The sequence below is a fragment of the Penaeus monodon genome, chromosome 8 (genome assembly GCF_015228065.2).
Source record: "Penaeus monodon isolate SGIC_2016 chromosome 8, NSTDA_Pmon_1, whole genome shotgun sequence".
In the NCBI taxonomy this organism is placed as follows: Eukaryota; Metazoa; Arthropoda; class Malacostraca; order Decapoda; family Penaeidae; genus Penaeus; species Penaeus monodon.
This window is the reverse complement of record NC_051393.1, coordinates 48,297,778-48,310,277: the sequence shown is the minus strand read 5'-3', so window position 1 is coordinate 48,310,277 and position 12,500 is coordinate 48,297,778. Positions and strand designations below refer to the sequence as shown.

At 43.0% G+C, this 12,500-nt stretch overlaps 1 protein-coding gene across 2 annotated transcripts in view; it reads right to left on the bottom strand.

Annotated features, from left to right (window-relative positions):
• LOC119576392 (GTP-binding protein GEM-like) overlaps window positions 1-11,144 on the bottom strand; it is a 37,272-nt gene extending 26,128 nt beyond the window's left edge. For both annotated transcript variants that reach the window (XM_037924066.1, XM_037924067.1), the window contains exon 1: window positions 10,949-11,144. In XM_037924066.1, coding sequence (XP_037779994.1) covers window positions 10,949-11,053 — 105 coding nt within the window. In that variant the 5' untranslated portion in view covers window positions 11,054-11,144. The remainder of the gene's footprint in view (window positions 1-10,948) is intronic.
• Between the last annotated feature and the right edge of the window lie 1,356 nt (window positions 11,145-12,500).

Below are 12,500 nucleotides of genomic sequence, written 5' to 3'. Positions count from 1 at the left end.
ATCATTATCATTACTGTCATAATTATGATTATCGTCATCATTATCATTAATATTATAACTATCATGATTACCATCATTATCATTACCATCACTATCATTACCAATCATTATCATTACCATCATTATCATTAGCGTTATTTCAGGTTTGTTTTCCTTAGTTACAATGTATTATCTATTTTTCATCTAAATATCTATTCTCCTCTCTCTCTCTCTTTCTCTTTCTCCGTCTGTCTGTCTGTCTGTCTGTCTGTCTGTCTGTCTGTCTGTCTGTCTGTCTGTCTGTCTGCCTGCCTGCCTGCTTGCCTGCTTGCTTGCCTGTCTCTCCCCCTTTCTTCCCCCCCCCCTCTCTCTCTCTCTCTTTCTCTCTCTCTCTCTCTCTCTCTCTCTCTCTCTCTCTCTCTCTCTCCCTCTCCCTCTCCCTCTCCCTCTCCCTCTCCCTCTCCCTCTCCCTCTCCCTCTTTCTCTCTCTTCCCCCTCTCCCCCTTTTTCTCTCCCTCCTCTCCCCCTCTCTCTCCCCCCTCTCCCTCTCTCTCTCTCTCTCTCTCTCTCTTTCTCTCTCTCTCTCTCTCTCTCTCTCTCTCTCTCTCTCTCTCACTCTCTCTCTCTCTCTCTCTCTCTCTCTTTCTCTCTCTCTCCCCCCCCTCCTCTCTCTATCCATCTACACACACAAACACACACACAAAACAATATTGTATAAAAGTGTGGCAAAAATATCACAACTTGCAATCAACAATATTTGTTTTCAGATTTGAACAATAACAAAAGTCTGTTGTGTTAGTAAACAAACAGGACAGAGTGTAAGCAAGAGACGTATTTTGCTTCTTTACTAAATAACCTGATAATATAATGATAGTTTCATCATCGTTATCATTATCATTAGCTCTAGAAATCATTATCACCATCATCAACATCATTATCGTTATCACTATCACCAACGTAATCATTGTTATCATCATCATCGTCATCATCATCATTTTTATTATCATTATTACAGTGACTGTCATTATTATTAACAATATTATTAAAATTACTATAATTTTGCATTAGTATTAGTATCAATACAATTATTACCGTTATAATCATTATCATTATTACTATTATCATCATTAGTACCATTACTATCTTATTACTGTTGGTAATGGTGTTGTTATTAATATTACTATCGTCATCATCATTATAATCAATACTGTTATTATCACTGTTATTATCATAATTATTATTGTTGTTATTATCATTATTATTATTATTATAATTATTATAACTATTATTATTATTATTATTATTATTATTATTATCATCATCATTATTATAATTATTATTATTATTATTATTATTATCATTATTATTACTATTATTATAATCTTTACTAACCTTATTATTATTATTATTATCATGATTATCATCACCATCATTCTATGATGTTATCATTATCATTATTATCATTATAATTTCTTATTCTTAGGGTTATCATCATTATCATCATCACAATTATTACTAATATCATTACCATTGTTAATATTATTATTATCATAATCACCATCATTATTACCATTATTATTATCACTCAGATATGTATTAAATTATTCTTATGTCTATAATACCAACTTTATACAAAATATGAACAAACAAACAAACAAGAAAAAAAAATCAATAACCGATTTTTTATTATTTTATTATTATTATTATTATTATTATTATTATTATTATTATTATTTTTTTTTTTAGTCATTTGAGTTTCCAATTATTCCAACGCCAAATTCCCATCATGGGATAAGCCTGGGTAAACCACCCAATAAAAACAGATTAGTAGGATGTAAATGAAAAATAAATAAAATTCATAAAAAAATCAAATGGAAACACAAAAAAACATTATTTTTCTTAATGATTTACCGATTATTAACCTATTTCTTTCTTTCTTTATTTTTAGAAGCACAAATATATATTTTTTTCTTCTACTTTTTAGTTACCAGAATTTCAATGCAAATAAGCTCCCCTAATCCAGTTTTATTTCGTAGCAAAACAATGAACAAAATTCTAACGCATAGAAAAGTAAAGAGTAAATAAAAAAATAATAAAACAAGTAAATAAGTAAATAAGTAAGAATAACAACTTATAACTTATAAAACAAGGCCGCGAATTCTCTTACTTACAAAACGAGGCCACGAAATTCTCCCACTTACAAAACAAGGCCACGAAATTCTCCCACTTATAAAACGAAGCCACGAAATTCTCCCACTTATAGAACGAGGTCACCAACTTCCTACTTACAAAACAGGTCAACGACATTTCCTGCAGAAGAAATTGGTTAACAAATTTCCTACTTATAACAAAACAAGTTATCGAAGTTTCCGCTCGAGAGAAATGCAAAAAGTATTTTCTGTGATGTTTAATTTATTTTTTTTACTATATCTTATATATATATCTTTCTTTGTATATAATACATATTTTCCTGTTCTCTCTCATACCCTATTCGTTATGTTTCTTTTTGCAATTCATTTTCTCTTTGTATTTCTCTCACGTTTATTTCGTCTTTGCTATTCATAATTTATCTTCCTATCGTACTTCACACTTTTATCTAATCTCTGCTTCTTACATGTATCTCGCAATTTTCTTTCTCCCCTTTATCAACCACTTACTTTCACTCAACATCGTATTTTTTTTCTTTTTTATGTATCTCGCACCATATATTCACTATCTACCTCACCTTTTTTATAACAATAAACACACTTCATTGTATTATATTGTATAGCATTGTATTGTATTCAATAATATCATTATCTTGCATTTCACACTTTTTCACTATTTCACACTTTTATGCATTTCTTTCTTTCATTTTCCTCCCTATATATCACACTTTCATCCTTCTCAAATGTGTCATATGTATCTCACACTTTCATCCTCTTATTGATCTCAAACGTATTATATGTATCTCGCATATGTATCTCCCTTCCTCTGTCTCCCAAACGCATATAATGTATCTTAATCTTCATTCCGGTCTATGTATCTTAAACGTATCTCACATTTTACCCATTTTTATTTATCTCAAACGTATCAATCCTGTTTCACACTTTATTCCCTTCTATGTATCCCGAACATATTACATGTATCTCAATCAGATAGATAGATAAAGAGAGAAAAAAAGTCTGAGAAGTAAAGAAACAGCAAAGACAGACAAAAACAAGAAAAGAAAAGAGAAAAAAGAGGAAAAATAGAAAAAAAATCTCTTCTCTCACACCCTCACACACATTCACCCCTACCCCCTTCACCCCCTCCCTCCCACACTCTAATCCACCCCCACCCCCACCCCCTTCACCCCCTCCCTCTCACACTCTAATCCACCCCACCCCCACCCCCTTCACCCCCTCCCTCTCACACTCTAATCCACCCCCACCCCCACCCCTTCACCCCCTCCCTCTCACACTCTAATCCACCCCCACCCCCACCCCTTCACCCCCTCCCTCTCACACTCTAACCCCCCCCCCCCCCCCCCCACCCCCTCTCACCCCCCCCCTCCCACACTCTAATCCACCCCCACCCCTTCACCCCCTCCCCTCTCACACTCTAATCCACCCCCACCCCCACCCCTTCACCCCCTCCCTCTCACACTCTAATCCACCCCCCCCCCCCACCCCCTTCACCCCCTCCCTCTCACACTCTAATCCACCCCCCCCCCCCACCCCCTTCACCCCCTCCCTCCACACTCTAATCCACCCCCACCCCCCACCCCCTTCACCCCCTCCCTCTCACACTCTAATCCACCCCACCCCCCACCCCCTTCACCCCCTCCCTCTCACACCCTAATCCACCCCCACCCCCACCACCCGTTCTAATCAGAGTCGCCTGACCTTCCACTGCTCATCCCCCCTCCCCCTCCCCCTTCCCCCCCCTCCCCCTCCCCCTCCTCCTCCCCCTCCCCCTCCCCCTCCCTCCTCCCCCTGCATCAACACTTTGGCCTCCGGGAACTCTTCATTCTTGAGAGAGAACGAGAGAGGGAGGGAGGGAAGGAGAGAGGGAGAGAGAGAAGGAGAGAGGGAGGGAGGGAAGAGAGAGAGAGAGAGAGAGAGAGAGAGAGAGAGAGAGAGAGAGAGAGAGAGGAGAGAGAGAGAGAGAGAGAGAGAGAGAGAGAGAGAGAGAGAGAGAGTTTTCTATTCATCTGTCTGTCAGTCTGCATTTCAATATCTTTACGTATTTCACCATCTTAATACCCATTTACACGCACACATGCAACAAATACGTATATATACACACCTGTATCCACGTATGCAAGTATATGCGCATGTACGTACCTCTGCAAAATATATGTTTGCATATATGCATGTATGTATGCAAGTATGCATGTGCGTCTGCATGCAAATATACACTAAAGCATGCAAACAGTGAGAAAGCAGGAGAAAGAGGGACAGGGATCTGCATCTCAACTTCTCGTCCATCTCGCATCATGACGTAAAGGAAGGCGTTTGGAAGGGAAAAGGAGGCCGCGTTGCCCAGACTTTGCTTATCACATAACGTTAGCGAGGAAAATGGGTGTTACGTACGGGGCAGGGAGGGGGAAGAAGGGGGAGGAAGGGAGGTGGAGATGGGAAAGGGAGAACGAGGGGAGGGGGGAGGGGGGAGGAAGGAGGAGGAAGAAGGAAGAAGGGGGAGGGGGAGGGAATGAGGAAGTGGGAGGGGAGGGAAAAGGAGAAGGGACAGGGGGAAGGGGAGGGTGAATGAGAAAAGGGTAAGGAGGAAAGGGAGGGAGAGGAGAAAGGGGTAGAGGGAAGGGAATAAAGAGGAGAAAAAGGCAGGGAAAAGAGAGGAGAAGGAAAAGAAAGAAGGACAAGAAAGGAATAAGGAGGGGGATGGAGAAGAAAAAAAAGAAGGAAGGGGAATAAAAAAACAAAGAGAGAAACCAGGACGGAAAAGGTGAGGAGGAGAAGGCGGAGGAGGAGGAGGGAGAAATGAAACAAGAAGAATGAAGGCAGGAGAGAGAATTATGAGGGGAAAGGGGAGATGGAGGGAGAAAAGAATTGAAGGGGAGGAAGCAAGAAAGGAAGAGGGAGGGGGTGTAGGAGAAGGAAGAGCAAGAAGAGGGAAAGAGAAAAGAAAGGATAGAAAGGGGAAAGATAAAAGGAAAAGGAGGTGTAGACGAGAGAGAGAGAGAGAGAGAGAGAGAGAGAGAGAGAGAGAGAGAGAGAAAGAGAAAGAGAAAGAGAAAGAGAAAGAGAAAGAGAAAGAGAAAGAGAAAGAGAAAAGAGAAAAGAAGAGAAGAGAGAGAAAGAGAAAGAGAAAGAGAAAGAGAAAGAAAGAGAGATAGAGACAGAGATAAAGATAGAGACAGTTAGATAGATAGATAGAGTGAGGCGTAGGGGAAAGAAAGAAGGAGAAAGAAGGTGTAGGGAAAGGAGAGAGTGAGGGGAGGAGGCGCGCAGGATGTGGGGAAGAGGGGAGACGTGAAAACACCTCGTACAGAGACGCCAGTTCCCCATCCCGTCTAGACAAACCCGCTCGCAAATCTTAAGAATGGAAAGAAAGAAAGACAGAAAATCAAAACATGAGGGTAAAAAAGAGGAGAGCTAACCTAGATATTTAATTTGAATATGCACAATGAGTCACACAGAAGAATGGTAAAAAAATAAAGACCTTTATACTTTAAATAACACAAAAATCTGCATATCATGGCTTTCTTAGAATCTGACACACGCATATTGTTATGCAATAACATCTCGACACAAATGAATCTTAACCATCATCAAGCATTTGGTTCTGACACAAACGCATACTGCTATTAACTATCATATCAAAACAAACAGTTTATACGAACCTTTATTTTTAACCAGAATCATCCAAACATGCACCCTGTTATAAAACACTACTTGGATAAAAAAAAAAAAAAATCCTAACATACCTTATAAATTTTCATTTTAAAAACCTACCACGCACGAACACACATACCGTTATAAAATACCGCTTCAATCAAAACCGAACTGACATAAAATCATTTATTTCTATCATTTACATTCATCAAAATCTGCCATGCATAAAGGCCCACCTAGCTATAAAGATGCTTACATAAAACCATTCATTTCTATCTTTTAATTCGATCAAACTCTGCCACGCACAAACACCACCTATACAAAAATAAATAAATAAAGGAAATAATGATTTAACATAAATTAATAAAACCACTCATTTCTATATAAGAAAAGAAAACAAATCAGCCACCACAAATGAATAAAACAGAATTAAAAAAAAACGATTAATTGCCATCAAAATCTGCCATGCACAGTCCAACACAAGAGACATTGTTATGAAACACGACCTCTCTGGCTTGGACCGGTTAAAAGTCTCAGTCCATCCCATCTCCTTCATTATGCAAGACTGACGGAAATGTCTGACCACGTGACGGCAACATCAACGTGGAGATAAGCTTTTACCTTTTTTTTTTTTTTTTTAACTCGAATATTCTCGATCCGGAAGGAAATATGTAAGGGAAAGTACCGGATTCTTTATTCGTTAAGGAGAAATCGTGCGATGAGAGAGGTGCGAGGTGTGGGAAGGTGTATCTCTCTTTTTTTTATTTTTTTTTTACAAACCAGATATTCTGGTTATGTGGTTTTGTATATGGGATTAGCCCTATGAATAATGTGTGACTAATCTATCTAAATGATCTTAAAGGATTATTTACATATGAATAACCTATTAGAATGTAAATTCTACCTCCCCCCCCCAAAAAAAAAAAAAAAAATCAATCTCTACCCCATGTTCGCTCCATGACCCTACGGGCGACACGCCACATTTCAATACCTCACGAATACATACCGGATGGATGACTAACGGCAGACGCGTGACTGAGCAATCTCTCTCGTAAGGAAGCCGAGAGAGCATAATTACTGAATTAATGTGTGTGGATACTACTATTCCGCTCAATTACCGTCCAAGATTGTGATTTTTTCCAATTTGAGATTCTTGGGTTCATTTCGTAATAAGGGACGTGAGAGGTATTATGGTAGGGAGAGAGAGGGAGAGAGGGAGGGAGGGAGGGAGAGAAAAAGTGAGGGTAATGAAAGAGAAAAAGAAAAGAAGGAGAGAAAGAGAGAGGGGGGAAAGAGAAACAGAGAGGGAAAGAGAAAGAGAGAGGGAAAGAGAGGAAGAGAGTTTAAAAAGAAAGAGAGAAAGAGGGAGAGAAAGAGAGAGAGAGAGAGAGAGTGAGAGAGAGAGAGAGAGAGAGAGAGAGAGAGAGAGAGAGAGAGAGGCAGAGGCAGAGGCAGAGGCAGAGAGAGAGAGAGATGCAGAGGCAGAGGCAGAGACAGTGAGAGAAAGAGAGGCAAATACAGACAGAGAAAGAAAAAAAGAGAGAGAAGAAATAAGAAAAAAACACGAACAAGTATAAATCAGATAAACGAACAAACCAATAAAAGAAAACGGATATCCCCCCCAAACACCCCCTCCTCTTCAACCCTTCCGTTCTCCAACACCCCCCTTCCCTTAAACCCTCACCTATCCCTCACGCAACTCCCTTTCCCTCCCCCAATTCCCTTCCAACAGCCCCCTCTCTTTAACCCCCTCCCCCTCCACCCCCCTCCCCCTCCACTCCCCCACATCCCCTTCCCCTCCACCTCCCTTCCCCCTCCACCTCCACTCCCCGTACAGCATCCCTTCCCCCTCCACCACCCCTCCCTCTCCACCACTCACTCCTCCTCCACCACCCCTCCCTCTCCACCACCCACTCCTCCTCCACCACCCCTCCCCCTCCACCCCCACTTTCTCCCCCAGCGTTCTCCCTCACCTCCAACAAAAGCCTGGAAGGAAAGGAGTGCATATGCCAATATATTCAGCGTAGAAGAGCACCGCATAAAGGGGCGTGGCCGAGGGGCGTGGCCGAGCGACGCGTTATGCGGGGTTTCAGATCTGATCTGAAGGGCGGGGGGGGGGGGAGGTGATGAATCTATGATGACTGTGGTGAGTGTGGTGACTGTGAGTGGTGAGTGTGTGGTTGAGTGGTGAGTGTGTGGTGGTGAAGAGGATGTTGATGATGATGATCATGATGATTATGATAATGAGGAGGAGGAGGAGGAGGAGGAGGAGGCGGAAGGTGAGAAGGAGGAAGAAGAACAGAAGAAAGACAATAATAACAAAGACAAGGACAACCAAAAAGAAGGATAAAAAAATCCCCTGGAAAAAAAACAATAACAAATACCAATAAATCCCCCGGAACGAAGCATGACACACGAACATCGCCTGAGAAATACGCAAGGCACTGGCCTCGAGCTTCGCTGAATGACAACTTCTGAGAAATATCAATAACTTTTTGGGTCTGGAATTGCCGCGGTTGCATCCTGACCTTTTCCTGGGTGGAGGGGAGGGGGGAGGGGGAGGGGAGAGAGAGGGAGAGAGGGAGAGAGGGAGAGAGGGAGAGAGAGAGAGAGAGAGAGAGAGAGAGAGAGAGAGAGAGAGGGGAGAGAGAGAGAGAGAGAGGGGAGAGAGAGAGAGGGGAGAGAGAGAGAGAGAGAGAAGGACAGAGAGATAGATAGTAGAAGAGAGAGAGAGAGAGCGAGAGAGAGAGAGAGAAAGAGAGAGAGAGAGAGAGAGAGAGAGAGAGAGAGAGAGAGGTAGAGGAGAGAGAGAGAGAGAGAGAGTGAGAGAGAGAGAGAGAGAGAGAGAGAAAAGGAGAGAGAGAGAGAGTGAGAGAGAGAGCGAGAGAGAGGGGAGAGAGAGAGGGGAGAGAGAGAGAGAGAGAGAGGAGAGAGAGAGAGGAGGGGGGGGAGGGAGAGAGAGGGAGGGGGGGAGAGAGGGGGGAAAGGGGAGGGAGGGGGAGGGAGGGGAGGGAGGAGGGGGGGAGGGAGGGAGGGAAAGGGGAGGGAGGGAGGGAGGGAGGGAGGGAGGGGGAGGGAGGGAGGGAGGGAGGGAGGGAGAGAGAGAGAGAGAGAGAGGATAAGAGAGAGAGAGAGAGGATAGAGAGAGAGAGAAGAGAGAGAGAGAGAGAGAGAGAGAGAGAGACAGAGAGAGAAAAAACAGCCTTTGTGTATCCTTAGCCCATACTATTCTTGGAATCCCCCCCCCTCCCCCCCATTGAAAGAAAGGTTTCTCCTGAGACTAAGTTCTTCCATTGACGCACTCTCTCGCCCTCTCTCCTTCTCCCTCATCCTCTTTCCTCCTATCCTCCCTCCTCCCATTCTCCCTTCTTCCTCCCTCATCCTCCTTTCTCACTCCCATTCTCCCTCACCCTCCCCTCCCTCCAATTCTCGTCCTCTCTCCTTCACCTTCATTCTCTTTCTTTTCATCTCCCCTCCTCCCATTCTCCCTTCTTCCTCTATTCTCTCTCCCATCCTCCCTCAACCTCCCCTTCCTCCACCTTTCGCCCTCCCTCCAATTCTCGCCCCCTTCCCCCTGCCCTTCCCTCCCCCATCTTATCCTCCTTCGCCCTGCCTCCTTCTCTCCTCCTCCCAGCCTCTCACTCTCCATCACCCTCATACGCTCTCCCTCCCTCATCCTCCCTCCCTCCCTCACCCTCGTCCTCCCATACTCCCTCTCCCCCTCCTTCCTCCCTCCATCCCCCACACCCTCCCCTTCTCCCTCATCCTCCCTCTCCTACCCTACCCATTCTATTCCTTGAAATGAAAAGCTGCTGGCGTACCTGTAGGGCCCTCGGGAGAAGAAACCATGAGAAATGCACGAGAAATGAATAGTGGTGGTGGTGGTGGTGATGATGATGATGATGATGATGATGATGATGATGATGATGATGATGATGATGATGATGATGATGATGATGATGATGATGATGGTGGTAGTGGTGGTGGTGGTGGTGGTGGTGGTGGTGGTGGTGGTGGTGGTGGTGGTGGTGGTGGTGGTGGTGTTGGTGTTGGTGTTGGTGTTGTAGGTGTTGTAGGTGTTTTTGTTTTTTGTTGTTTTTGTTGTTGTTTTTGTTGTTTTTGTTGTTGTTTGTTGTTGGTGGTGGTGGTGGTGGTGGTGGTGGTGGTGGTGGTGGTGGTAGTGGTGGTGGTGCTGTTGATGATGATGATGATGATGATGATGATGATGATGACGATGATGATGATGATGATGATGATGATGATGATGATGATGATGATGATGATGATGATGATGATGATGATAATGATAATGATAATGATAATGATAATGATAATGATAATGATAATGATAATGATAATGGTAATAATTATTATGATGATGATGATGATGATGATGGCAGTAATAATAGCAGTAGTAATATAACAATGATAGAGAAAGAGAGAGAGAGAGAGAGAGAGAGAGAGAGAGAGAGAGAGAGAGAGAGAGAGAGAGAGAGAGAGAGAGAGAGAGAGAGAGAGAGAGAGAGAGAGAGAGAGAGAGACAGACAGACAGACAGACAGAAAGAAAGAAAGAAAGAAAGAGAAATGAATAAATAAATAAATAAATAAATAAATAAATAAATAAATAAAGAGAAAGAAAGAGAGCTAGAAAGAAAGAAAGAAAGAGAGAAAAGAAAGAGAGAGAGATAAACGAAAAGGTCATTTCTACCACAAATTCGAATCAGCAGGTCCCTGGCTTATGGGAAACCGACCTACAAGATTTTGTTACGATCTCTCTCTAAGCTTTAGCGTAATACTGCTGACAAAATGACACGAAAAAAATGATAAATGCAACGATAACATATAATAATATAAATGGTAATGATGATAATGATGATACTGATAATAGTATTAATGATAATGATGATACTGATAATAATATTAATGATAATGATGATACTGATAATAATATTAATGATTATGATGATACTGATAATAATATTACTGATAATGATGATAATGACGATGATGCTAATAATAATAGCAACGAATGACTCAATTGATAAATGAATGATAACATCAACGACTAAACAATAACAGAATTACAAGACCAACATAACGTTACAAAGCATAACTTGAAAAAGAAAGAAAAGAAAAAAAAAGTGGCACCTTACCTGGAGGTTCGGCGTGTTGGCACTGTGATCAGGTGTTTCGGGGGGCGTGGCCAGGTCAAGGGAGGAGGGCACGCCTGGGGGGGTCCCGCTGATGGGGCCTTCCATGGGGGGCTGGATGCTGTTGCTGCGGGATCGGCGTCGCCTGAACGAATCTCCGCGGTTGATGATGCCTGGAGGAGGGAGAGAGAGAGAGAGGGCGGTGGTGAGATACGGTGGGTAGTGAAGGGTGGTGGAGGGTGGGGTGTGGTGGGGTGGTGGGTGGTGATGGTGGGTGAAGAGAGAGAGGGAGCGGTGGTGAGATACGGTGGGTAGGAAGAGTGGTGGGGTGTGGTGTGGTGGTGATGGTGGGTGAGGAGAGAGAGAGAGAGAAGGCGGGGTGGTGAGTCGATGGTGAGAATCGGAAGGGTGTTGGTGGTGAAGGGGAGGGGGGCTGACAATGGGTGGTGATAGGGATGAAGGGGAGGGGGTAGGGGTAATCAGTGGGTGAGGAGGGTGGGTGGTGATGGGGGTGGAAATGAGGGTGGGTGAGAGTGGATGGAGGTAGAGATGGTGGTGATGATGGGGGCGGTGACGGAGATCGTTAGAGATCGTGGTAGTGGTGATGAGAATGGTGATGGGAGTGATGATGGTGTGGTGCAGATAGCGGTAGTAATAGTGACGATAACAATACAAAACCACATCAGTAGAAAAAATATGAATGACTGTCTGGAATGAACAGCGAATTGAAACGAGAACTTTCAAATGGAAGGGAAGAGAAAGGAAAGGAAAAAGAGAAGAAAGTGAAAGCAGAGAAGGGTAAGGTAAAGGAGAAGGAAATGACAAGGTAATAGAGGAGGAGGACGAGGAGGAGGAGGAGGAGGAGGAGGAGGAGGAGGGGGAGGAGGAGGAGGAGGAGGAGGGGGAGGAGGAGGAAGGAGGAGGAGGAGGAGGAGGAGGAAGAAGAAGAAGGAGGAGGAGGAGGAGGAAGAAGAAGAAGAAGAAGAAGAGGAGGAGGAGGAAGAGGAGGAGGAGGAGAAGGAGGAAGAGGAGGAGGGAGAGGAAGTCTAGGGAGTGGAGGAGAAAAACGGATATAAAATAAAGTAAAGAAAAAAGAAAGAGGAGAAAGACGAAAATGAAAATGAGTACATGGAAGAAACGAAAAAAGGAATAGACGAAAAAAAAAAAAGGAAGGCAGAGAAGAAAAATAGGAAGAAGAAAAAAGGCAAAGAGAAGGAGGAAAGAATAAGAAACGAAAGAAAGGAGAAAGGGTAATGAGCCAAGAACACCATCATCTATCGCCTTCATTAACGTCAAGATAAGCAAAAGATCCGAGAATCATTACCAAAAGTGATATAGATAAGCGGTTATGTAAGGGATACACATCAGGAGATATTTTGGGCAGTAAAGATGAGATAAAAAGCCAATAATTAGGGTAATAAAGCTGAAGATGATATTTATGACCGTGATTACCATTAGCGTATTCAGAGGGTCAAAACTATTATCTTTAATATTTGTTTAACTTGGACAACGTGATTTTCATTAAAAAAGACAACAACAACACAGGTGCATAGAT